Source organism: Crinia signifera, chromosome 5 (genome assembly GCF_055691185.1).
Source record: "Crinia signifera chromosome 5, ASM5569118v1, whole genome shotgun sequence".
NCBI lineage: Eukaryota > Metazoa > Chordata > Amphibia > Anura > Myobatrachidae > Crinia > Crinia signifera.
In genome coordinates, this window is record NC_139221.1 from 94,764,763 (window position 1) to 94,790,362 (window position 25,600).

At 41.2% G+C, this 25,600-nt stretch overlaps 1 protein-coding gene across 2 annotated transcripts in view; it reads right to left on the minus strand.

Annotated features, from left to right (window-relative positions):
* Positions 1–15,501: 15,501 nt before the first annotated feature.
* The window catches only part of LOC146080423 (cadherin-19-like), a 93,196-nt gene continuing 83,097 nt past the window's right edge, over positions 15,502–25,600 (minus strand). For both annotated transcript variants that reach the window (XM_083187712.1, XM_083187711.1), the window contains exons 11-12: positions 22,425–22,673; positions 15,502–18,224 (exon numbers count right to left, since the gene is read on the minus strand). In XM_083187712.1, the coding sequence (XP_083043838.1) occupies positions 17,812–18,224; positions 22,425–22,673 (662 nt within the window). In that variant the 3' untranslated portion in view covers positions 15,502–17,811. The remainder of the gene's footprint in view (positions 18,225–22,424; positions 22,674–25,600) is intronic.

Sequence of the window (25,600 nt, forward strand, 5' to 3'; positions counted from 1 at the left end):
CCCAATATGACCCATTTCACATTTTTTATGTGCCCACCATGACCCCACGATAGACGTCAACCCGAAGCGTGGCGAGCGCAGCGAGCCCGCGAGGGGCGGCGGTGCGCGTCCTCCGACCTTTTCATTCCCCTACTATCCACTAGGGCGTGGAGTGAGAATAGAATAGTGTGGCGAGCGCAGCGAGCCACCGAGCCCGAAGCGTGGCGAGCGCAGCGAGCCCCGCGAGGGGACGCGTATACCTGTGAAGTTAGACGCGTCCCCTCGCGGGGCTCGCTGCGCTCGCCACGCTTCGGGCTCGGTGGCTCGCTGCGCTCGCCACACTATTCTATTCTCACTCCACGCCCTAGTGGATAGTAGGGGAATGAAAAGGTCGGAGGACGCGCACCGCCGCCCCTCGCGGGCTCGCTGCGCTCGCCACGCTTCGGGTTGACGTCTATCGTGGGGTCTAGCCCACTTAGTAACATTTGGGGGGGCAATTGAAACAAATCTGGTGAAAAAAAAAAAAAAAATCGGGTGAAAAATCGGTCGGTCGGATCGGTCGCATCGTATGCGACCAAATCGCATGCGATGCGATCGATCCGATTTTTTATCTTACGACCACAACGATCTAAATCGTTGTGGCCGTGCTAGGAAACAAGTACCGAGATTACAAATCTGATTCAATTTACTTTACACAAAGTCAGCTATTGGCTACTGTGTAGAGGATGGGCAGGCAGATGGGTGTGCTAGGGCGGCCTGGGATGCGTCGGAGTCAAGGGAAGCAGCAGTGTATGCTGGTCTCTCTTCCTCTCTCCTGCTTCAGCTTCTCCGTTATGTGTGTGACGTCATCATGTCACACGCTGGGGAAACACGCTGGAGAGGAGCCTGGAGGGGGGGTGCCACAAACTTTTTGGCAGGGGGGAGCAAAATTTATAGTTACGCCACTGGTTCTGTGTTAGTTTATTTAGGTGAACTGGCTTCTCCCAATGTTTTCCTGATACACTGGTGGCCCCTCTTTGACCATGGGGTTGCCTGCACTCACCTATAGATACAATTAAGAAAAATGGAACTGTGGACCTGGTCTCTGTGACCTGAGCTCTGTCAAAAATTTTGATAGCAATGTTTGCAAGCTATTGCACTTAATATATCTCTAAGAAAGGGACAAGGAATTGACCATACTGTATATTAAGCCAACATATTTTCAGTCTAGGCTATAATCAGGGGTCTCTGCTCTTCTGGTCCTATGCTATGTGACAATGACATTTACTTTGAGTCATATATTCTGTATTACTTTAATGAAAGTTGCCTCATCTGGAGGCACCCTAGAGCAATGGCACCTATGTAACTATGATCTCTGCCTTACTATTATAATATAGGATTTGTGTCTCTTTTTGATGATCCATTATGGCATGGGTCCTCAAACTGCGGCCCTCCAGATGTGAAACTACAAATCCCAGCATGCCTTGCCACAGTTTTGCTATAAGGGAGTGTTAAAACTGGCAAGGCATGCTGGGATTTGTAGTTTCACAACATCTGGAGGGCCGCAGTTTGAGGACCCATGCATTATGGTTTGGTGAACACTCTACAACTGATGCATTTTGGCAAACATTACTCCATAAATAGTGCACATAAAAATTGTGTATTTCTACACATGTGCAGTGCTGTACACATATCAAAATGTGCCCAGATCTGGAGTATCAGCATATTTAAATAATATAGTTTGATCATTATCATCATCATCATCACCATCATCATCATCATCCTCATCATCACCATCATCAGTGTGTATTTGCACATTTCCTTTAGCAGGGCACTCTTCCCTCTTACCTACTGTTCCAGCGCTATCCTTGTCTTTGGTGCTTAGCTCTCTTGTCCTTCAGTGACAATACAATACAGCACACAAGGGGCATGTGTGTCCCCTTCTGATGGAGCCCACCGATGCCCTTCATTACCCCAACACTGCTCCCCCGTCGGTGCCCACAGCCCCCACTAACCCTGCCCGTCTCCCTAAAGCAGAGACGAACAGGGATTCCAGTCCCCACCGCCAAAATACTGGGATGGGCATGCGTGTGAGACGCATGCGTGTCCCTGTCAGATGGAGTGTGCAGGCAATCAACAGCAGGGGCATTCTGGTGATTCCCGGCAATGAATGTAGTTCATCTGTAGTTCTAAATAACCAAAATAGTTGGTTGGTTTTGTGGGAGCAAATGATAATCATTTGTTTACACCCACACATAAAAAAAACAGCAAAAAAATGGTCAGTTCAACTATTTGGGAAAAGCAGACATACAGATGGGGCAGGCCTCTTCCTTGCTGGCGAATCGCAAGAATGTCAGCGCTGGCGATCCGCCAGCCTCACCATCTGACTGAGACACGCGTGCGTCTCAATCTCCGTCTGCAGGGCGACGGGAACCCTGTCCGTCTCTGCCTCAGGGAGACGGACAGGGTTATGGGGGGGGTGCAGGCAGGTGGCAGGGACCCCGGGTTACCGCCGACAAGCCGGCGGTGACCCGGGGGAACGTCTGGAAGCGCCGTCGGAAGGGGACGCGCATGCCTCTCATGCACGCGCGTCCCCTTCTTGTTATGCAGATGGCGCTGGTGGGGGATGGCGGCTGGCGTCGTCATCGCCATCCCCTGCCAAGATGGGACCTGCCCCATCTGTATTTGATTTTTCCCAGCTAATCCTATTGTAGGGGGAAAGTTGGAGACTTTGGGCCAGATGCACTAAGCTTCAAACGTGATAAAATTGAGAGTGATAAACAGCCAGCCAATCAGCTCTTACCTGCCATGTCACAGACTGTGTTAGAAAAATGTCAGGCAGGAGCTGATTGGTTAGATATTTATCTCTCTCCATTTCATCACTTTTAAAGCTTACTGCATCTGGCCCTGTAAACCCAACTGAATGATAAGTACAGCACTCCTCTCTCTGCCTCTCAGTACTGCCAGAAGCAGGCCCATGGCTGTAGTACTTCAGATAACCTGGAAATTGCAGATGTGTCCAGGTGTTTTTTTTTGCAGCTGGGATGCTACTGTAAGTGGTTTACTGAGCTGCTCTGATGTCCTGCTATTGTCCATCAGCAACCTGACAATAACTGCTGGCTCTACAAATGCTGTTACTGTCTGAGAGAGCTGTCACCAATGGCAAGGCTTCAGCTTGTGAAATTGAGGAGGCAGACACTGAAGACATTTCCATGACAAATTTTGATGTGAATCTGGAAATTAGGGGCACTAAACACTACGGCCATGCATAATGTGCACCTGTAGAGATCCCCATTATGTCACATTTCTTAATCAGGAACAGAAAACATACCAGAAAGAAAACTGAGAGCAGTGATCTGTGCCCTTTTGTGGATAGCTCAGGGTTGCCTACCCTCCCGGATTGGCCTTTTCCTCTCGGAAATTGGGTCCCCCTTCTGGCCCCCCGGAAAGGTAGGCAATCCTCCTGGATTCTGCCTCACCCTCTGGATCTCCCCTACAGCTGCCTGGCCGCATAGTTGAATTACCGTGATTCAGACTGTCCCTGCACTACTGTACTAGGAGCTAGGAGGGCGCATTTAGTAGTGGCAGCAGTGGCCAGATGACTGCAGCACAGACCACACAGTACTCTGGGAGAAGGGATAGTGCAATGTCATATCAAACATGACAGGGGAGCTGCAAACTCCTCCTAACTGTACTACACAGCCTCCAGCTTAACTTCATTAAGCCAAATACCCCCTCATAATTATTACAGGATTTTTTTCAATAACTTTACCCCTTACTGGCCTCTGTCATAATCCCTATCCCCCAGCTGTGCTAGAGGATCTAATGCACTAACTTATCCCTTTACTTTCCTGTATAGCTATATACAGCCCTTTTCCTAATTGTACTACTGGACCTGCTCTTCATATTGTACTTCACATATTACTGTCCTTTATAGCCATATAGCTCTACCCCAACTAAGCTATAGGTCCTGGCCATCTAACTTAACCAATTACTGATCTGAAAAGCCATATACAACCTTAACTATCCCATAACTGTACTATAGGACCTACCTCTCTAATTTTTACCTTTTAATGACTTACAGACGGGGTCGATCTAATCTGAGCAGCTCCCATTGCGCTGTGCGCCATGCTCCACCAGAATGGGGTGCACGCACATTGAGATGCTCGCATGCCCCATTCTTGACAATGGACGCATGAGCATGTGAGCATGTGAGCCACTCGCATGTCCATGTCCTGTCCCCATCAGCCAGAAACCTGCCTATGGTGGTCTGGCGGAAACAATGAGTCTGGCCCCATCTGTGGATGGTAGAATCCTCCATTAAACACCCCACTAACTATATTTTAGCACCAGTAGCGACTCTTACTGTTTGGGAGGAGGGGGGCTGCCGCAATATGCCCCGTGACTCTGCTGCCGCTGTCACTGCCACCTCGCTCCACGGGGCCAGCGCATGTGCAGTAACTTCATACATACTGCGCATGCGCTGGCCCATGCCTCCCATTTTGGGGGCTGCCGCGCATTTACGCAGAGAGAGGCATCCCGGAGGGAGGGAACACCTCCCAATGGGATGCCCTGAGTGATTGGCAGGTCGGACTTCCAATAGGAAGTCACTGCCAGTCACAGTCTCGCAGACTGCATCTGGCTTCACTTTAGGCAGAGACAGTGGCGGATTTTACCTGGGTGGCTGCAGCCCTGAGATCGTCCTGAGAGAATTAGATTTGGGTGAGTTATTTTGTTTCTGTGCAGGGAAAATACTGACTGCTTTATTTTTACACTGCAATATAGATCTCACTTTGAAGTAAAACCCCACCCAAATGTAATAATGTAAGATGTTACATCTTCCCCACCTGCAGTGCACATGGTTTTGTCCATTTAAGAAGGAATTTGCCTTTGCGAGTGAACCAGAATAATGGCCTTAGGCCCTTATTCTGATTGACGCGTACTTTACCGCATACTTTCGGATGGCGTCTTTACGGCGTCTGCGCATGCGTGGAGAACGCAACGCGCATGTGCCAGGCCTTGACTCCGTACCAGTTCGGCCAAATCCCGTCCCAAACTGTTCCCCGCAATCAGTCGGGAAATATGGGCGTATTATGGGCGTCATGCGGAATGACACATGGGCGTAGTTTCAAAGTGGGCAAAACGGGGCGGAAACATGGGCGGACACGGGGGAGTACACTTATGTTGGGGGGCGTACATTCGGATACCACTCCGAATGCACGCGATCAAAAAGGGAAGAAATGTGCGGTGTCCACAAGTGTACTATTGCTTTGCGGACACCACTCGTTCATGCGGTAGGCGAACGTACGCCTAATGACTACAAGCATTAACACCTGAACCCAATAGAATCGACTCCTTTACTCATTACTCACTAATAGGACGCTTGTCAGTGCTTTAATTGAAACCATTGCACTTCAATTGCTGTAAGGGTTAATGTGTGCAATGCATGTGTTAGGCATGCTTGTAAGGATATATTGGCATCTAATTGATTCCAATTCCAAATAAGAAGTTTTTTATGAGGATAGGTAATTGAATAAGTGGGTCATGTGATGTATTGCAGAAGATACATAATAGTGGGTTGTTTGGCGTAAATACTCCGCTTACGTGCGGTAGCACCGCTTGGCTCCCGTTCGGATGCGGTATTCCCGAGCATACTCTGTAATACTCTGTAATACCGTGCAGAATCTGAGTGTTTCTCCCGCACACGCATGGTTTGTATGTCGTCCGTAAACACGCCCTGTTCTTAAAGAGTGAGTCCGTCCGAATGCGGAGGACCCGTGGGCGTTTCTACGGACGATGGCCGCACGCGGCAGAACACCGTGGCGTGCGGACTGCTCCGTAAGAATGCGGGAATATCCGCACCGATCAGAATAAGGGCCTTAGTTATTCACTAATAAATTTAATAGCAATTTCAGCACTTTGCAACATACAGTAGCTAATCTGGTAATAGATATGATCATAATGTCTCAGATGTACTGTACACTACTTACACTACTACTGTACACTACTACAGGAGGCCAGAACAGTTACGGTATAGATCATGGGTCTTCATACTGCGGCCCTCCAGATGTTGTGGAACTACATGTCCCAGCATGCCCTGACAGTTTTGGCATGCTCTTATAGGAAAAAAATGTGGCAATGCATGTTGGAACATGTAGTTTCACAACATCTGGAGGGCCACAGTTTAAAGACCCATGGGATAGATGATAGACAATGTCTAGGTTGACAGAGACTAGGTCAACACCTAAGAATGGTCTACATACCCAGTGTTTCCTGCTGGAAGAAGGAGAAAATTTTCTGAGTTTGTCCAGCATCCCTCATGGCAGATGAACTCGCACTGCAATACATCTGGCCTCACATTTGTTGTTAAAAAAAAATCTTTATATTATTTAGTGTATAGAGTATTTATTAGCCATCCTTTGGCCCTATGTCGTTTTTCAAAATAACCTTGAATTTTAATATTATAAATATATCTTATATTAAGTACAGTAGATATAATAAAGTATGACTTTTCCATTCACAGTAATAACAGATTATAATTGATCTTCAGTAAAATGCTTAGCTAATGCATTTTCTTCCTTGGAGGCTTAAGCAGACCAATATGTAGATCTTTTTTTAAATCCATGTGTGACTCAAATCATAATTAAACCATTCACTGTATTAAAGTCCTACTTTATTTACAGCTGTTACAAAGGGCATCATTTAAAAAGACTGTTATTATATGAATGCTGCAAAACTGCTTTCTGATTTTTCATAGAACTGTAACCATGTTAGTATTGATGTATTTCTGTTTCATTGTGTTATTCCATCTGTATGGCTTTAAGAAAGATAAGTTAGCATTTTGTAAATTATGAACGTTTCGGTGGATGCATAAATTGCACAGTCCTCCAGAAGTGTTGTTCATATTTTGAGTTGTCATCATTCTTTTATGAGTTGTCATATAATCTTACATTATACAGAACACTTCTAATGAAAAGCAAAGCTCTCACAGTCCTGCTGTAGTTCACGTTCTGTAAAATGTTTATAATCTTACTTTGTGCAAAGTTAGCACAACATATTTCATCTATATGAGAAACATTAAATATATATATATATATATATATATATATATATATATCAGTCCAGAAGGATTGGCACTCAACCTGTCCTTGTTTTGTCTCCCTTGCTCTCTGGATCTTTCAAGAAACATCCCCACACACAAAAAAGAGCAGCACTCAGATGGTTAATGTAGACAATTAAATCGAAATCAGAGTGACATTGAATATTTCAGCGCCCCATCTGCCCTTTGCCAGGGGGGTTGGTGGGCACTCTAATGATACACAGTAATATGGTATTCTTAGAGTAATAGTCTTTGTGGTCTTTTCTCCAAGCTTATATTTTAGAATTTAAACCAAAAGTTTAATGTAGGACTCACCATACCATGTAAAATGTACATGGGCATGAATATTGTTTACGGAGAAACACATTTTTGCTTACATTGAAACACTTCTCTCTGTGAGAAGCCAAGATAGGCAATGCACCAAGCCAGCATGGGGAAGTGGGCTGCGCATCGCCAACTCTGCCTACAAATTACGCAGTTATGGGAATGAGATAAGTGACACAAATTTGGATCTTTAACCCCCAAACCATTCCATTTGGCTCCAGGATTGCCCTGTTAACCTCCTTATTCTATATGTCTCACTAACAAGTGGACAGGATGCAGAAGATATGGCTACTTTTCTTAGAGTAGACGGAACTGCATAAAAAATGTATTCATTATGCAGTAGTTCCTGCCCCATTGTGAAGAGTTGTGCACAGTAATATATTGTAGTTTTGTATGTCATATCATTTTTATTACATTTATCTATTTTCACTTGTAGAATTTTGGTCTGTAGGTCATCGATAAATATCTGCACACTCTAATCATGTAATAAGATTTGTTACTTATAGTGCACACACAAGATAAATAATGTTTGCTTAATCTTCACATAACATTCCAAGGATTGAAGTTTAGGGAATGGAACTCCCCGCACCGCCCAGCCAACCCATCCAAAGGCATCATACTAGTGAAAGAACGCAAGTGAAGTGTTAAAGAATGTTAGTGAGAGCAGGTATTTTATATTAGGAGTTCTACAGGGTTGAAAATGTTTTAGAAGTAATTAAGTGATACATTGTGATGCCCAGAAGCAGCCCAGTCAAAGCAATTCAGAATGCCCCATGCTCAGAAACTCCTAAGGAATCTCCTAACGTCATACTTCTACATATACCTGAACCCCTGAAATGTTAGGAACTTACCCTTTATGAGGTTACCTGGACATGGTAGATAAGCCCATAAATTCGATTATACAAAATAACATAGTTTTAAATTCAAAATGTATTTTAAAATTTTGATTAATTTGTGAACCTGCATTCTTTCTCTTTGTATGCTTTATCTTGATTTTGGACTCTGGATCACAAAAACAGTTGTATAAATAGTATGAAGACTTTACTCACTGTATAAAGCTGCAGTATTACAAATATAGATACAAAACACTGTATGACAAATAATACTATCAAAGCAAAAAAAATAATATTAAATCTGAATTCATGGATAAGTGAAAACAGTTTATTATATAACATATATCTCAATACATATAAAAAAATAATAAAATTGATCAGATTATGTTTTATAATGTGTCAAATACATATATTGTATGTGCAACTAAATAATTGACATAATCTGCAGTAAAGGCCTTCAAAAGAGACATTTGGGTGCCTGGAAAGGTGAGCAAGTCCCCTGCAGTCCACTGCAACCCCTGTTTTTCACACACTTAGAATACAAGTAGGCAGTCCGAGGTAATCAGATGGAGGCATTGTGCATTGGGGCTGTGGCCATGATGACATGACCATGAGTGACATGCCCTTGTACCACCTTCTGCAGTAAGCCACTCCCCCTGTCTGCTTCATGCCTGCTTTCTTTTGCACTAAGCTGGCTGCCCTCTACCATAGAAAGTGTGCTGATCCCTGTAGTAGGGATGGCCATCATTGCCTTTGCCATTGGTGTTTGCCATTGAAGGCAAAAGTGCAACTGGCCATCAATAGTGTATAACTATTCATTGGATGACCATCAATGTTTTTGCATATGGTCATCCAATTTCTCTGATTGAGTGGCCTGTGGGCCAATCAAAATATGGGGGAGGGGCTTAATGGGTGTTGGGGCGGAGCTATGCTCTGTGTACCGGCAATTTAGGGAAAAAGCAAAAACAAAACTATTTGTTTAAGCTTGACATCGATGGTGAGAAACCATCTGGTTCTCCCCCATCAATGGCAAAACTATTCAACATCCGCCATAAACCATTGATGATTTATAATCATTGATGGTCGATGGCCATCCCTACCCTATAGTGCCACAAGGAGGATCTTAGAGGTGACTCATGGTAAGCTGGTTCTCACTTTAGATATATTTGTATGTGATATTATCATGTAGCCTTACAGTAGACATTTATATGGCCCAGAATGGGTACTGCTATAATGCAGTAAAGGGAACTCCAATATTATATAAACCATAAAGTTGCCTGGAGGCTTACCATATTTTAACAAATATATCAAATAAGATATCTGTTTTACCTACTGCAATGAAGTTTTCATATCTGTTTTACCTACTGCAATGAAGTTTTTATATCTTATTATTAATGTTCCTTGGTGTGCTGGGGGAAATATATTTTGTGCCTCTTTCTAATCCTGATTTTTACAGCAGAAAGTTGCATACACGATGTATTGTATAGAATAAAAGTATAGTATCTAAGGATTGCGCAAGGGAATGGATCAGAGTGTGCATGTGTGAGGCCAAATAGCAACAAAAATAGCAACAACAAATTAACCACAGTCCCTTAGCAATTTGAAGGATGGGAAGTCGGTGTTTGGGGGTGGTAATTTGTCATAAGAAATGCAGGCGGTTTAAGGTTGGGTGTGTGATGTCAGCACCAGCCTCAATCAGCCTGTATTTGTCGGAGAGTTGTGGAAGAGTCAGAATTACTTACACTTCGACAGACTGAGGAAATCATTACATGGTCTTGAATTGCATATAGATAGAGGATAGCAGTATTTTTGCAATTCACTGGCAGATTTACACAGGGCAGGTTTTCAGTCTGTCTGGAAAGAGGCAGTGGCTAACCACTCGCAGTTATCTGAAAAATTAGAAATGCACAATCAGGTCTGAATTAGGCCCAAATTGTGTGCATACAGTGTTAACAAAATGCCAGTCATTCTTAGCTCAGTTATCATACATAGATATCACTAAGGATTTCCCTCTGTGTGATATCATCCCATCAAATTAGTAAAGAAAAATAAAGCCTGCCATTAAAATGCACAAATGTATTGTCTTGGCATACAGCTTGTACAGTATGTTGAGATATTTAATTGTAATCATGTTACATTAATAGGGCCATTTCTATCCTGCCTCTGATTGAATAGCAGACAATAAGTAGCTCATGATCAAGACTTGTCTGGCGATCCATCTAGAAGTGATAACAAACGCAACTAGCTGTGTTGCTATTGCAACTAAGTACATACTACATCATTAGCACATAGCAATATTACTGTACAGTTTATCTAGTCCTTTTCTGTGATCCTATAAATTTAGCATAATTAATTGGAATAAATATAATTATTTGTATTACAAATAGTAGAAAAAGGTTAAATCAATGTAAGTAAACTATTCCCAGGCAAATGTAAAAGTGCATACACACTGAGCGATTTTGCCCAGCATGTATGGACAGCAATAATGGGGAAAATCACTGGGCTGTAAATCGCTCAGTGCATACACACTGAGCGATTTCCACCCATACAAGTGATTTTCCTGGGGGTGGATGACTTTCCATAGCAGGATGGATAACACCAGCAGATGACCAGCGGTGGCCTGGGTTGAAGCGGGAAGGTGCACCAGAGCTCCCCGCTCATCGCTGGCCCATATACACTGGGCGGCTTTTGAGCTGTTTTCCAGAATGTATGGGCCTCATCACATGAAAAACGTGTAAAAATTATCTTAGTTAAAGCATTAATCACCATTAAACTCATATCTCAGTACAGTGTACTACTACATTAGGGATATGTTTTATTGTAAAGTGATTTTTAAAGCCTTTAGATTTTTCTTTAAAATAATATTAAATATGTACATCTGTGAAAAAACAATAAAAATTGTTATTCTGGTTCACTCCTTCTGGCGGCAAATTCCTTCTTAGATGGACAAAACCAGGTGACTGCAGGTGGGACAGATATTACTTGTGCAGAGAGAGTTTGATTTGGGTGGGGTTTTACTTCAAAGTGAGATCTATATTGCAGTGTAAAAATAAAGCAGTCAGTATTTTCCCTGCACAGAAACAAAATAACTCACCCAAATCTAATTCTCTCTGCACATTTTATATCTGCTCCCCTGCAGTGCACATGGTTTTGTCCATATAAGAAGGAATTTTCCAGAAGGAGTAGCTCCCTTAGTGTCAGTAAAGACTTGAACAATGTACAACCCTGTGTTAGCAATATAACAACTGTAATTTAAATAACTCATTACTGTAAGTATTCTTTGAATTCTTATGTCAGACGAATAGTTACAAGTATATGTTATGAAGTGAATGAACTAAGGGGGTTATTCTAGTTCACTATCAAAGGCTAAATCACTCTCTAATGGACAAAACCATGTGCACGGCAGGTGGGGCTGATGTAACATGTGCAGAGAGAGTTAGATTTGGGTGTTTTAATGTTTCTATACAGGATAACTACTGGCTGCTTTACGCTTTTTACGCTGCAATATAGATAGCAGTTTGAGGTACAAACCCCACCCAGGTCAAATTCTCTCTGCACATCAGCCCCCCCTGTAGTGCACATGGTTTTGTCCATTAGAGAGTGATTGTGACTTTGCGAGTGAACTAGAATAACCCACTACAATTTACTTACATATGTGATGTGTCCATATCTTTTGATTATCCAAGACACATTAGAACTAAGGAAAAAATTTGAATTATTTAGTAAAATTGCAAAAGTAAACAATTACTAAAACTTTTGATTTATTAACTTTGTAAAATAATAAAATAAAAAAATATGTACAAATTATTTGATCAAATATGTAAATATGTGTATACTTGTATTACATAGTGTATTTAACAAAATTGATTAAGGTAGAAAAAGCTTTATACCAAGTTATGCAAAATGAATGCATAATGAACATTCATGTATCATTCTGTAAGTATAGTAATCATTTGTCATATGATTTAATAAAAAAGTTAAGAAGCATTAATTGGAGGCACACGTTACTTCTACAGTCCTAGCACTGTAATTAGATACTACAATAAATTCATGGCTAGAAGATAGTGGCGTATTGAGTGGCCGCTGTAACCCTCAGTGCTCTAAGGGGAATGTGACATACCTCAGCAAGATTTGAACTCCTATATTTCAAATATTATGCGCAAGCTATAGTTTAGTAACTAGACCTGAGTTGGACATAAGCCAAAAGGCAGGTGCTTCTCGCAGATATAGGCACTGATTCTAGTTGACTTGGTAAGCTGCGAAGCTCAGAGCTCATCGATTCCCAGTGGGTCTGCCCCATTGTCCGCCGAATCGCCACCCCCCACCATCACCATATCCCCTTGCAACCATGCAAGGGGATGTGTCTCAAAGACACTTCCCCTCCCATGTGCCCACAGCAGGAGAAGTTAATCCATGGTCACCGACCATGGAATGATTTCTCCAGGGCAGGCAAATATAAGTCAGTGGAGACTGACGTATATTTGCGTGCTTCCAGCCGAAGACAGGGCGACACCCGATTCTGCCACCCCATACCCCCAGCCCGCATAGGTTAGTGCAAATGGATCGGCGACTATGCAAGTCGCCGAGTCCGTTCAACCAGGGACCCTGCACATGCGCATAAATCATTATGTGCATGTTCAGAAAAAACATTGCTGCCCATGCGAACACGGGAGGAGCAAATGAATCAAAATTACCCCCATAAGCAGAGTGTGCATGAGCCACAAGGAACAGCAGATTGCACAACAACTGCACCAGCAGACAGTTTGCTTCTTTCATCGTTGGATCAGCCTTTCTGAGCAATTCTCATTTCTGTGTGGAATGGATAAGATCTATTTCATGGAAGCGCTGAAGACATTAAGCCAGAATTCCAAGGAGACCGACAGACACCCATAAAGATAATACTTGTATATGCTTTACAATATGCTGGCAGTGGTGCTGAGAGGGGGTACTCTTTACCTGGGGCTCGTTAGAGGGGACCAACATGACCATGGGTCTCACTGTCTTCCCCTTCCTCTTTGCTGTCAACTGCAAATCAGACAGGGAGAGAAGACTGACTGCTCCTCCCCAGCATCATGTGCCATGTAATGTGGAAGAGGCATTTGCAGCAGTCAGTCCTCTCTCCCTGAGCGATTTGAGGAAGCACAGGGATCATGTAAAATTGTCTACTTGTCTGCTGCCACCCACCTGTACTGACACTAGCCCTCACTGGCCTCTCAGTGCCAGGACTGGTAGAGCTGAGAGCTCCCTTGTATGCTGGCTTTCTCTGCCTGATACTATTTTGCTTGGTTTTCCTTACATAATACTATTAAGGAAAAGGCGTATAGAAAGCACCATATTAAAACACAATATTTAAGAGAAAAGTAATTCCAGATGACATTCCATATGATAACTAGTGTAGCACATAAACAGGGAATGTAGCATTTACCATATGATGGTATCCCACATTTTATTGAATCATGCAACCTACTGTAGGTCATCAGAATTATTTTCATGGACCTGGCTCTAAGGTTACCTAGGGATAAATTCAGAAAAAATATATTAACTTAAGTAAATTGCACTTAGAAGACAACCTTAGGTTCATTTTTGTGATAAGGCACTGGATTCGCTTTGTGCATATAGTTTATGAATCGCAGCCACCTGCACTGGTTTTGTCTATTATATGCAACATAAATCATTTCAAATGGTCCTGGACCACCTAGCTGCATCCCTCCTGCAAGTTCCCTAAGTCACCACAGGTTTGGGAACCACTGCATTAATACATAGAACACTGTTGTTGTTGTTGTTGTTGTTGTTGTTGTTGTTGTTGTTGTTGTTGTAGTTGATGATGTTGTTATTATTTGTTTATTTTTAGATGTTGCAATCATAACTGTGGTCTGCCTTACTTATTGTTATGTTTTTTTAACTCCTAATATTGTAGGTTAAAAATCTAAATACTGCTTATTTAGGCCTAATATAGGTCTGGTCATTATTCTGCATTGCTCTCAGAGTGCTGATTTTGAAACATTGTGCATGTACAGGACTCCTACAGCATATGTCGAGTATGGTACACAGTAAACTAGCAGATGTCAGGTGATTGACAGTCTGCAGCCACTTGTGGGTGGGGAGGAAACAGCAATAAACTTTGTTTCACACACTTTTTGTCGCATTTGTTTTGTGGGATGTTGTCCTAAGATAAAACACACTTTATAATTGGTGGACCAATTACAAAGTGTGTTTTATCTTAGCACAACAATGCAATTTAATGGAAAATACTCTGTATGGCAGATTTGATTTTATATGGTACAACACCATTTGATGCACTTTGTTCCTCCTATATAAGAAATTTCCTTATGAGATCAATAAAGCTAAATTGAGTTATTAAAACTACTTGTACATGGTCATTACTGTACTTTAGTCTGGATAGAGAGATTAAGCCTTGGTGTGTTTTTCCTTCTTAAACAGCACCTGGAATACACTCTGCATTAAAACTTCCTACCCCCACCATGCCAGAGATGCAGCCGCATGAAAAGTGGTGTGACCCAAGCTGCTTAGTCACTCGGCTCATGTCCAGCATCTATCAAGATGCTAGCACACCTGGAGATGAGGCTGTTTCTAGTGCCGGCTCTGTATCTGTCTCAGGAGCCCAATGCTTCAGGAGAGTATCATACTGCAGCACCCGACTACTGTCACCCTGTTCACCCATATAGTATGTCACTCTAAAGCTGTGTACACACGGGAGGGCGATAGGGGCTGAAATCGCTGGAAATATGGTCGCTGACCATATTGCCAGTGATTGGAGTGTGCCCCGGCGATAAATCGCTGGGTGCGCGCTCCCGTTTTCAGCCCCGTTCTAATCGCTGGTCGCAGGAGCTTGCTCCTGCAACCAGCTGATTACTTCTGCGGCTCCCCCGGAAATGGTACCTTCTCATCAGCGACCATCTCTTGAGAGATGGTCGCTGATGAGAAAGGAGAAACTGAGCAATATATTGCTCAGCCATATATTGCTAGCAATATATGGCTGAGCAATATATCTCCCCCCGTGTGTACGGGGCTTATGTGCCCTTATAGTACTTGTTATTCTGTGCAACCATATAGTACCTTTCATCCTATGCAACCATTTAGTACCTGTTACCTGTGCACCCATATAATACCTGTCACCCTCCCCCATATGTATTAGTATGTATTTTAAGAGAAATAGTGTAATCGCAGTGGGTTAATGTGTTTGCCGATAGATGGTGTGGCATTTTTCCCATGTGTAGTGAATGACTTTGCCTCAGTTTCTTCATTCCTTTGAATTTGTTTTGCAGGTGGTATACATGATGGATTTCTCCAAAAAAGCTGTTATCCAATTCTTCGCATAGAAGGAGATCATGCTTCAGAAATGTATTGCAGGATAAAGGTGGTGTATGTCTTGCACAGTGCACCATATTCAACTGGTGTCAGCGTTATGAGGTGGGACGCAAAACCATCAAGGACTTGCCAAGGCCCAGGCAGGTGCACATTGTCACCAACCCTGCCACGATTTCAGATGTGGAGGATCTTGTCAGAAACAGCGGTGCGCGTTTGCATACGTGTTTGCTTTCCTTACCCGCTCACTGGCATGCTTTGTGGCGCAGGCCCCTGTCCTGTGTCATCCCTGGGTACTCTCCATGGCAGGATCTGAGTGGCATTACCCTGAACTCTTGCCAGTGTTCCACGCTGGTCCTGGGCTGGGCCCACGCCACATCGGTGCTGCCATGACACCTGCAATCACATGACTCTTTGTCCAATTTCCCTGTGACATTGCTACTCTGACCTGTGCACTGACCCATGTGACCAAAGGTGTGCACATGTTCTTCATGGACTTAATTGCTCTGGCTTGCAGACAATCACAGGCCAGCAGGGGGGATAAAGCTGAGGTCTTTGGCCCATTTTCACTGCCTTGAACAGTTTTTCTAACTCCTTTGTATACCCAGTCCTCAGCGTTCCAAGGCTCCAGGATCCTGTTCAGAGTCTCTGTGGATACCCTGTGCAAAACCTTGTGCAATCTGCTGCTGTTATCTGCTGCTGATATTAAAGCTCCCTGGCTCTCTCCACCTGCCAGGTTACCTTCCTCACTGTCTACCATCTTCAGCTCCCAAGGGAAGAGGATAGAGCACTACAGCATCCCTCAGCAGAGTGTGCTATTGCCCTTAAAGGGCCATACCATCTGTGACTCCCAAGTAGACACAAGTGTCAACTGTGCAGTTCCTGTATACCCCATGTCAGTTCCCATGCTGTCAACTCCTGTGTTGACTCCCAGGTCGTCAACAGTTATTTTAGCTCTCAGGCCGTCAACTCCTGTGTTGACTCCCAGGTTGTCAACAAGCTCCTGTTGACTCCCAGGTTGTCAAGACCCCTCCGGCTCCCAGGCCGTTGACTTCCCTCTGGCTCCCTGACCGTCTACAGTACCAAGTCGTCTCCCAGGTCATCAACAATCCCTCCGGCTCCCAGGCGTATACATTACCATGTCGACTCCCAGGTCATTAACACTCCCTCCAGCTTCCAGGCCATCAACACTCCATGCTGGCTCCCAGGCCATCAACCCTCCATGTCGGCTTCCAGGCCATCGACAACCCATTGGCTCCTAAGCCACTGTCATCTCTCTGGTCTCCCAGGCCAGTGCAGATCCAAGCTCCAAGATCCAAGTTTCAAGTTCCAAGTTCCAAGCTCACTGCCACTAGTCACTATCCATCTCCTGTGACTGGCCAGTTAGCTGTGGGGAACTTAGTTCAAAGAGCTGTGACCTTGCCACTGAACACAATGGAGTCCAAACCTCCTTGCGGGTGTCCCTGGTGAAAACCGTTGGTGGTGTTAGACTCTGCACCTCTGACCAGAGTCTTGTCAACTCTCCCCACCTTGCTGTGCCCATAGTGCCAGTTGTTACTTCATATGAAGTCTCCATACCTTGAGCCTCCGTGTTCCAGTTCCTATCATCCACCACTGGCCCACTGCTGCCACGAGCCGGGAACACCAGAGTCCCAAGTCCGGACAGATCGCATTCATCAGAATTGTCGGATAAGCACACGTGAAATTGCTGCACTGTCGATAAGCAAGGGAACTGTGCATTACATAGTCCACAACAAGCTTGGTTATGGCAGTTTGTGCACAAAATTCATAATGAATCCAACCATTCAAAACAACTTTCCAGGAATGAATAAATTGAGGCAAAGCCATTCACTACACATGCGCAACTGGTAAAAATTCCACACCATCTATCGGCAAACACATTAACCCACTGAGATTAGATATAACGCCGCTACAGCAAAAGTCTCCTTTAATTTGGGTGACCCTTATACATTCTAGAATCTTTTACAACTTTTAAACGTAATCCAAAATTACTTTAGCATGGAGCAGTAACAAAAGTATTTACAAATCTGTCAAAAACAAGAATGTTAGCATTCAGTAAACCAAAGTGAAAGGTGTTAAAAGTAAAATTAGGTAACCTATGACTTTTTTTTTACACCACAAATAGCATTTATTTCATATAATGTCACAAACTGTACTATATGCTGTCCTGTAAATAATATCTGACAACTCTTTCCTGCTCTTTAGCATATCATTGCATATATCAGATTGCGGCAACTTGCAAAATTTTAATTAGAAGTATTGATCAGTATTTGATCTGCTTGTCTCTATAGAGCTGAGTGATCCAGAGGTTGATCCTGTTCCTTCAAAAGCATAGCTATGAAGATAGTCCAATGGAAGAACACTTTGGTCTGTATTTGCTTCTTCTAATTTTTCTGTAAGGTATTCTCTAAAAATAGCAACATCAGGACCAAGCCCCAATGACAATCTGTACATACTTTGAATATCAGTTCTTATAGTTCGTTTTGTCTTGTGTTCTCTCATTACTGTGTGATGCCTGAGTCCTATCATATCAAAAGCTTCTGTGTCCTCTTCTCCCCCTCCTTCATCATCATACTTGACAATGTTCTCTTTTAAGTCTTCTCCTTTCTCGGCTAACATGGGATGTTTCTTCTGGAATTTCAGGTGGACAAGTAAAGCCAAAACTATTTAAAGACAGAAAACAAAAATAAATTATATTCAACAATAGCTTCATTTATTCTAAATGCTTTAACACCTCCAATATTCTGTATAATTTCTTGATACTTTTGTACTTTATTTTAGCAGATTTTTGTTTAACATAAAGACAATGCTTTCAGTTCTCAAGTGCCATTATACATAATATAATATGATTATGTTAATACAGCTTTCTAGAGAAAGGTGTGATATTTCCAAAGGCATATCTTAATCATGGCAGTAGTTGAGTTGTTTTAAAGGAATGTCATAATATGTTTAATATTATTTCAAATTTGTTATACATTTTAAACTATTGAGAGGTTTTTGTTTTTTCAATAGAAAAAGGAAAATCTGAAATGTTACAAAAAAGTAACTAATATGAATAATAAACCACAAAATTTCATGTATTGTGTAATACAGTATTTCTTTCACTGTAACCAATATACATGAATACATTATGAGGAAACATTTAAAAATGCTCCCATATGTCAATCTATCATGTCTTAATGAACTAAGATTTATGAATGATGCGAAAAGTCGCCTTGGGCAGCAACTACATGCAGTAGGATCGGCTTTAAAGCATTTGCTCTAAGTGTTTGTTTTTATTCATTTATACTTAATTTTGTGCTTGAATAGTTGCACATGAATTTGGATTTTTCAGATACAGTACTGTATAACATGGATTACAGACTAAGAGATCGTGAACAGTTGAATTTCGCAAATTTATCAATATGGAATTATGCTTCTTTTTAAAGCAAAACAACTTACTCTTACCTGCTTTATAATAACTACACTTGTCACAATTTTTATAATACAATTGGCGCCAATTGTACATTGTCATGTCACGATAGAAAGATATTACAAAACATGCATTTAACTATTAATGCTGCATGTGACAACATGTAAAGCAGTCAATTGACGGAATGAACTAACACTGTATACTGAATATATTTGAAAGTAAAAAAAAAGATATTTAAAGTAGTGATGAATATGTTGTAAGTATTTCGAATAATTGTATGATTATAATAACCTAACATACACATATACATATTTTATGAATAGCTGTTACAGTGAGATAAGGTTGCACTTGCCCAGCAGTCCTTAAGCCTCCTGCTAACTAAGGTTTCACCTTTAACAGCCACCTTTCCCAAATTAATTAGGTCCACCGGTACTCAGATGCCCCCAGGTCTTGAAATAGACAAAGCTGCTATGAGAGGTTGGGCAATGCAAGAAATGTACTGGAGTCAGACTGGGGCACAAAAGGAAGAACCAGACACAAAGGACAAACAAGACACTTAAGCACACTACCATGTGTGACTGGCATGGTGCCACTGCAGGAGATGGTACACAATAGCGCACAGTACTGGAGATGAGGTAACCAAGCACTGGGTATTGAACCACAATTGATGAGGTGTTAGTGATGCCGTGCTGGTAGAGTCTTTATACTATGCAGGCCGACAGGAGACGGACTGGATTGCAAGCAATGTCAGATACTAACAAACAGACCTACTAGACCAGACTGCGGAGCAGCCCCGGTTCAGGTGGGCAGAAGTACAAGATCGGACCATGGAGCCACACCGGTTAGGGCAAACAGAAAGACAGGACCTGACTGCTTAGCAGCATTGGTTAAGGACACATTATCAAGCAGGACCAGAATGCAAAGATACAGTATTCACTAATAGCAACACAGTACCGGTTACAATCAGGCAGGCAGGCAAACAGTTCACAGGATCTGCATAGCAGATTAGATGCTAATAGCGACAGAGGCGGTATATACAAAACAGCAGAATAGAAACTAATAGAAGCACAGACTGTACATGCAGGACTTAGAGACATCTAACAGGATACAAACAGAGCACATATAGGCTGGATACAAATAGGAACCATGGCTGCAGCTAGATAACTGCAGAGAGTAACACTAAGTACACAGGACTCAGCAGAGGTAAACAGGAATAAACAAGCAGATTCAGGAGTCACCAGTATTCAGGTTTTGTCAGGGTAACCACAAGCTCCAGGAATCAGGTTTGCTCAGAATAACAGGTTTAGACAAAGTACTGTATAACCAGCAATAGGTCCTGGGTAGGCAGGTAATAAAGGGAGCAAAACCCAATCAAGATGGCCAGTAAAAGCAAGCCTCCTGATTCACTGCAGATTCACTGCAGCTGGGCAGCAAGACACACAAGGTAAAGGGCTACTTATGTAGCAGCTGAGACTGCACACACAAAACACAGAGGAGTCAGTCTGCTATGGTGCAGTACACAGTTCATCCATGGGCATCTTGTAACACTGACTGTATCAAGTAAATTAATAAAAAAATATCAAATAATGAGGGTAATTCATGATAGGGATTAAATATCTATATGATGTTGTTACATCTCATATACGTAAATAGGAGTATAGATACTGTAAAAAAAAGTAGTGCAAAGTCTGCACATTTTTATATTTTTATGTTTTGTAAATAATAGTTTTAATAGTAACACAATGGGTTTATATTATTACCTTATTTGCTTACATTATACATGTTTGTTTAGATAACTTTCCATAACATTTATGACAATATGAAATGGCTTGTTTTGGTAATATTGGATCACTGGGTCAATGCGGTGTGAGTTGCAGCTGAGGGAGTGAGGAAGGGTAATGTATCTTGGTGTAATATGAATGTAATAAAGTTATACTTTTCTTGGTGTGTTTGTCTTTATTTTAACATTCTTTTACAGGTGAACTACAAGTCTAAAGGGCCCATTAATGCTCCACATGCTGGGACTTGTGGTTCTCCAAGTCCCAGCATGTGGGGGAGGCCTTCTGAGACTTGTAGTTCTACTGTAAAATGCAATGTATTTTAATTCAAGATTTTCGTCTCTTATCTGAGCGGATCACTAGCTCCCATTCACTATTACAGGACTTTCATCTGGCTGCCCCCATCCTATGGAATGCCCTTCCATGCACAATTAGACTCTCCGCTAGCCTCCAAACTTTCAAGCGTTCCCTGAAAACTCACCTCTTCAGGCAAGCCTATCATATTTAAGTTCTACACGCATAACCCTCTGAGGCACCTATGTATTATATAGCTTCCCTTCTGGACCTGTAACTTGTTGGGACTGCTATGCTATTACTGATGCCTGTCCTTGTGTTTCCCTCCTATGTCCCTATAGATTGTAAGCTTGCAGCAGGGCCCTCTAACCTCCAAGTCTGTCTGTTACCCAGTTTGTTTTATCACTGTTTACTATTGTAAAGCGCAACGGAATCTGCTGCGCTATATAAGAAACTGCAAATAAATAAATAATAAATAAATAAATTATAATTTTACACTTATCAGCCCAGCATCCACCACCCTGGGACACAGATTTTTACCATTATTTGCATTCTATTACATGTGCAATTTTCGGATAATGTGCAAATTCTGAAGTTTTTTGACTAAAAATCTCAAAAGTCAGAAAATCTCATCCATTACATGTCACCCATAGTTTGGGTTTCTGCTGAAGACACTACTAGTAGTAGACCATGACAGGCCAATTAGGGTACACCAATTCTAGCCACATACTATATAGCAGCTTTGCTCTGACTGGTCAGATCATGGTGGTTGATATAATTCATAGATAAATTGTATTTCTCCATGAGTTTATATAAAATATATATATATATTTTTTTTACCAGTGAGCTTGTGTTTCCCTTTTTTTTGTTTACAATAAGTAAACCACAGATTTTAGTGGCTCTTGAATGTCAGGGAATGTCATTGTGTTACAGCTTACTGCTGGTAGTTTGCTATACTTTGAACACTGATGCTGACAACATTTTGGATGATTTAGGGCATACTGTATGCTTTTTATTATTATTTATTACTGTTTTATTCGTTTTTTTAATATGTCCCAAGAATCTTTGCTCATGATCAGCCATATGAAAAAAGACAGAAACTACAATTATAATCAATGCGCTCTCTGTGCTAGTACTTTCTCTGGCAAAAAAAGAGGAGAAAGTGGTCATAACTGCTTCTTTAATAGAAACCTTAATTTTTATGTAAAATGTCACCTAAGCCAAGAACCGTGTTTAAAATAGAATTTAAAATATTTGTTGACCTATTTACATGCATTAATTTTCAATGCAATTGATTAATATATTGTTAAGGATCTTGTTGTGAAAAGTCACATAAATAGTTGCAAACTGTTACTGTATATAGATATAGTAATAATTACCTAAAATTAAAAAGGTAAAAACAGAGATTGCAATAAATGCACCAGAATTCAAAAAGTTTAAGAAAAATCCTCCTGGCCTACAAGACTCAGTGTTGTTTTCGGAACCGCAGTCACACACTTTAATGCTTAGTGTGTTGGTGCTACTTAGTGAAGGGATTCCATTGTCACTTATTATAATTGTCAAGTAAAATAATGGGGTCTCTTGATAGCTATATCCATCTCGAAGTGTCAAAATAGTAGCTGTGTTATCTGAAATAAAAATAGAAAAGAAAACTATTTTGTAAATAGTAGAAACACACGTCATAAAAAAAGTACAGATCAATGTAAAGTGCATGTTGCATTATTTTCCGTCCAAACAGAACAGTTATAGTCATAGTTATTGACTCAACATTTCACTTTGTTACACAACTATCTTGTAATTGCATGTTTCATGACCCAACACTTTAGAAAGTAGAGGAATAATAAAATAATAGAATATTGCTTGAAATACATCAAAACTGTGAGAAATACAATGGAGATTAGGGAGGTAACAGAGAGAGTGAAAAGTTAAATGAAAGGAGATGTTCATAGAGAGTGAAGGGAAAGTGGTTAGCTCATGGTAGTGAGTATTGAAAACTAAAGGCCCCCATGCACTACAAGCAAAATATCTTATGGAATTACTCCTGGGATGTCCAGGGGGAGTTGAAGGGAAATCCCAACCAACTTCAGGGTCAGAAATATTGTTGTAGTGTATGGGGGCCTTAAGACCAGCAGGTGACCACTGAATTTGAAGAGAAGGTGTCCACTGAATGAGTGCAAAGGAAAAAATAGATAGAAAGCCGTTTAGAAGACATTTTTTATGTATTATCTATTTTCATATCTACTATCTAGCGTAGCATACAGACACCATTTACTGTGTGTCTGATAAACAAGCTAATGATTAAATTAGGTAATGGCATTGGTACAATATTGTACTCATTTTACTTAATGAAAGGAAAAAAATAAAGGATGTACAGAACCAGAAAATATTTGGACAATGATACCTTTTACATGGTAACTGAGATATAAATAGCACCATGGGACAAAAAAACTTTTGCTTACGATAGACTTTTCAAATAAACCTATGTTGGTTACTAATTAATTCCTTTGCCTAAAGCTGTCTAGTTGAGAGAGCTACTGCATTTTCTGTTTCATTTCTTGCTGTTTCGTACTTAACATGAACAGTTGGAAAATATGATAAATGGTATTTTGGCTCACACTAGGATATGTTAAATGTCTAAAAAGTTGGATACGTAAACTGATTCCTACAGAGGTGCATTTTAAATAATACTTTCTCCCCATAAGTGTAATGTGAGCGTCTTACAGTACTGTACAGTACAGTAGAGTTATTTTGGTCTGTCTGAGTAACATGTCCTTACATGCTCAGTAATATGGCAGCATAAGGGGGAAGGTTATCGGCTCTAACAATATCAACACATTCTTATCTTAAAACCGGTGACGTTGTGAACATTCTGATTATCTGATGGACAGTACATCATTTTAGCCAGCTTATTTTAGAAATGGGGACACGCTGATTGATGTGCTGGAGATAAAGATTGATAGCATGCTCTTGCTAACAAGTTGTTAAATAGGAGTTTAAATCAGTGGGACCTAAAAAGAACACAGAGTACAAAATGGTTTAGCTATATCATGGCTTAATCATTATGGATTACAAAATAAATCTATTGCTTGTCTAAATTCAATCAACTGTGTGTGTATTGCAGCAGCTCTCCATCTGTGTGTGTAATTAAATGTTATTAGGATAATATGTTTTTGATATATGTAAGGTTATACCAAGGTTTGCAATAGTAAGAGGTATCTTAGAATATGTTTATTTAGACATTCTTGTTACTAAATGAAATAAAACTAAACTTATTTTCAGATTCTGTAACTACTACTACTGTTAAGCAGCATATTATCTGTGATCGCCAAACACCGTAGAATGGCTAGCAAGCAAGTACTGTCTTTTGCTTTCATGCTTTTTAATATAAAGGAGTCTATCTTGAAGATTTTAACTTTAATATAGAGTGTACTGGAAGCTATAATTGTCTCTTAAAATTAAAAGTAGATAAGTCGCTAAGTTCAAATGGGACACATCAAACAGCATTAGCTGATCTTAATGTGTGATTACAGCAGTATTAATACGAATAATATTTTCTTCAATGGCAATTGACATGACGTTAAAGAAGGCAAAGAAACTGCAGAATTCAAATGTATCTATGAAATGCTTGCCCATTTATATAATAACTTTAATTGAATATGAATATATAAATACTAGCTAAGCCTGCTCGAAGCAAAAGCTTTGAAAGCTAGTCTGCTACCTTGTGATTGCCTCTGTGTTTCTGTATATGTGAAAGAAAAAGAGATGTACAGTAGTTTCACTAGCTGCCAGCGTATGGCAGTGTTTCAGTTACACAGACAGCAGATGGCAGTCTACATATATACCACCACATGGGCTTCCAAGCTCATTGATGCACTTGAGGTGTGATAGTTAGTCTTTCAGGTCAGAGGAACTTCTGTAGCACAAATTGCAAATAAATAAAAAAATGGCTATGATAGGAAGGTGTCCGAAGAACAAGCAGCGCACCTACTGTAAGCTTACTGTATAGCCACAGACCAGGTGGAGAGCCTATGCTGACCACATGCCACTATTGAAAGTTTTTCAATTAAATAATAATTTGAAAATCTTTGCCATACAAAGTTTATATTAAGGGGCATAAAATGCCAGATTAGGCATTCTTGCTTCAAGTTGATACAAAACCCAAAGCCTTAGGCCTCCTACCAGTTCAAGTAAAGATTTTGCCCTCACAGAGGATTTGTAGCTTTTTCCTTTACCTGGTTCACACAAATTTGTTTTCACTCCCTGGTTAGGGTTGTCTTTTTAAAGAGTTTATCTTAAAGACATTGGGACTTTTTTGTACATGTGTTCCCGGGAAGTCTTGTGGAGTGTTATTCATGGGGCACTCTTGTAATATTGGACCAGTAGGCACCATTTAACAGAGAGAGCCCCAAGTAACTTGGCACTTATGTTATTAGGTGGTTTAGAACATGTGGACTGTGTTTAAGTTGCCTACTGTATCATCTCTGGGGCGGAGGCACATTTTGGGACTCCTGATTGTGTTGTTATCCATCTGGGAAAAGATAGCTGACATTTAAAG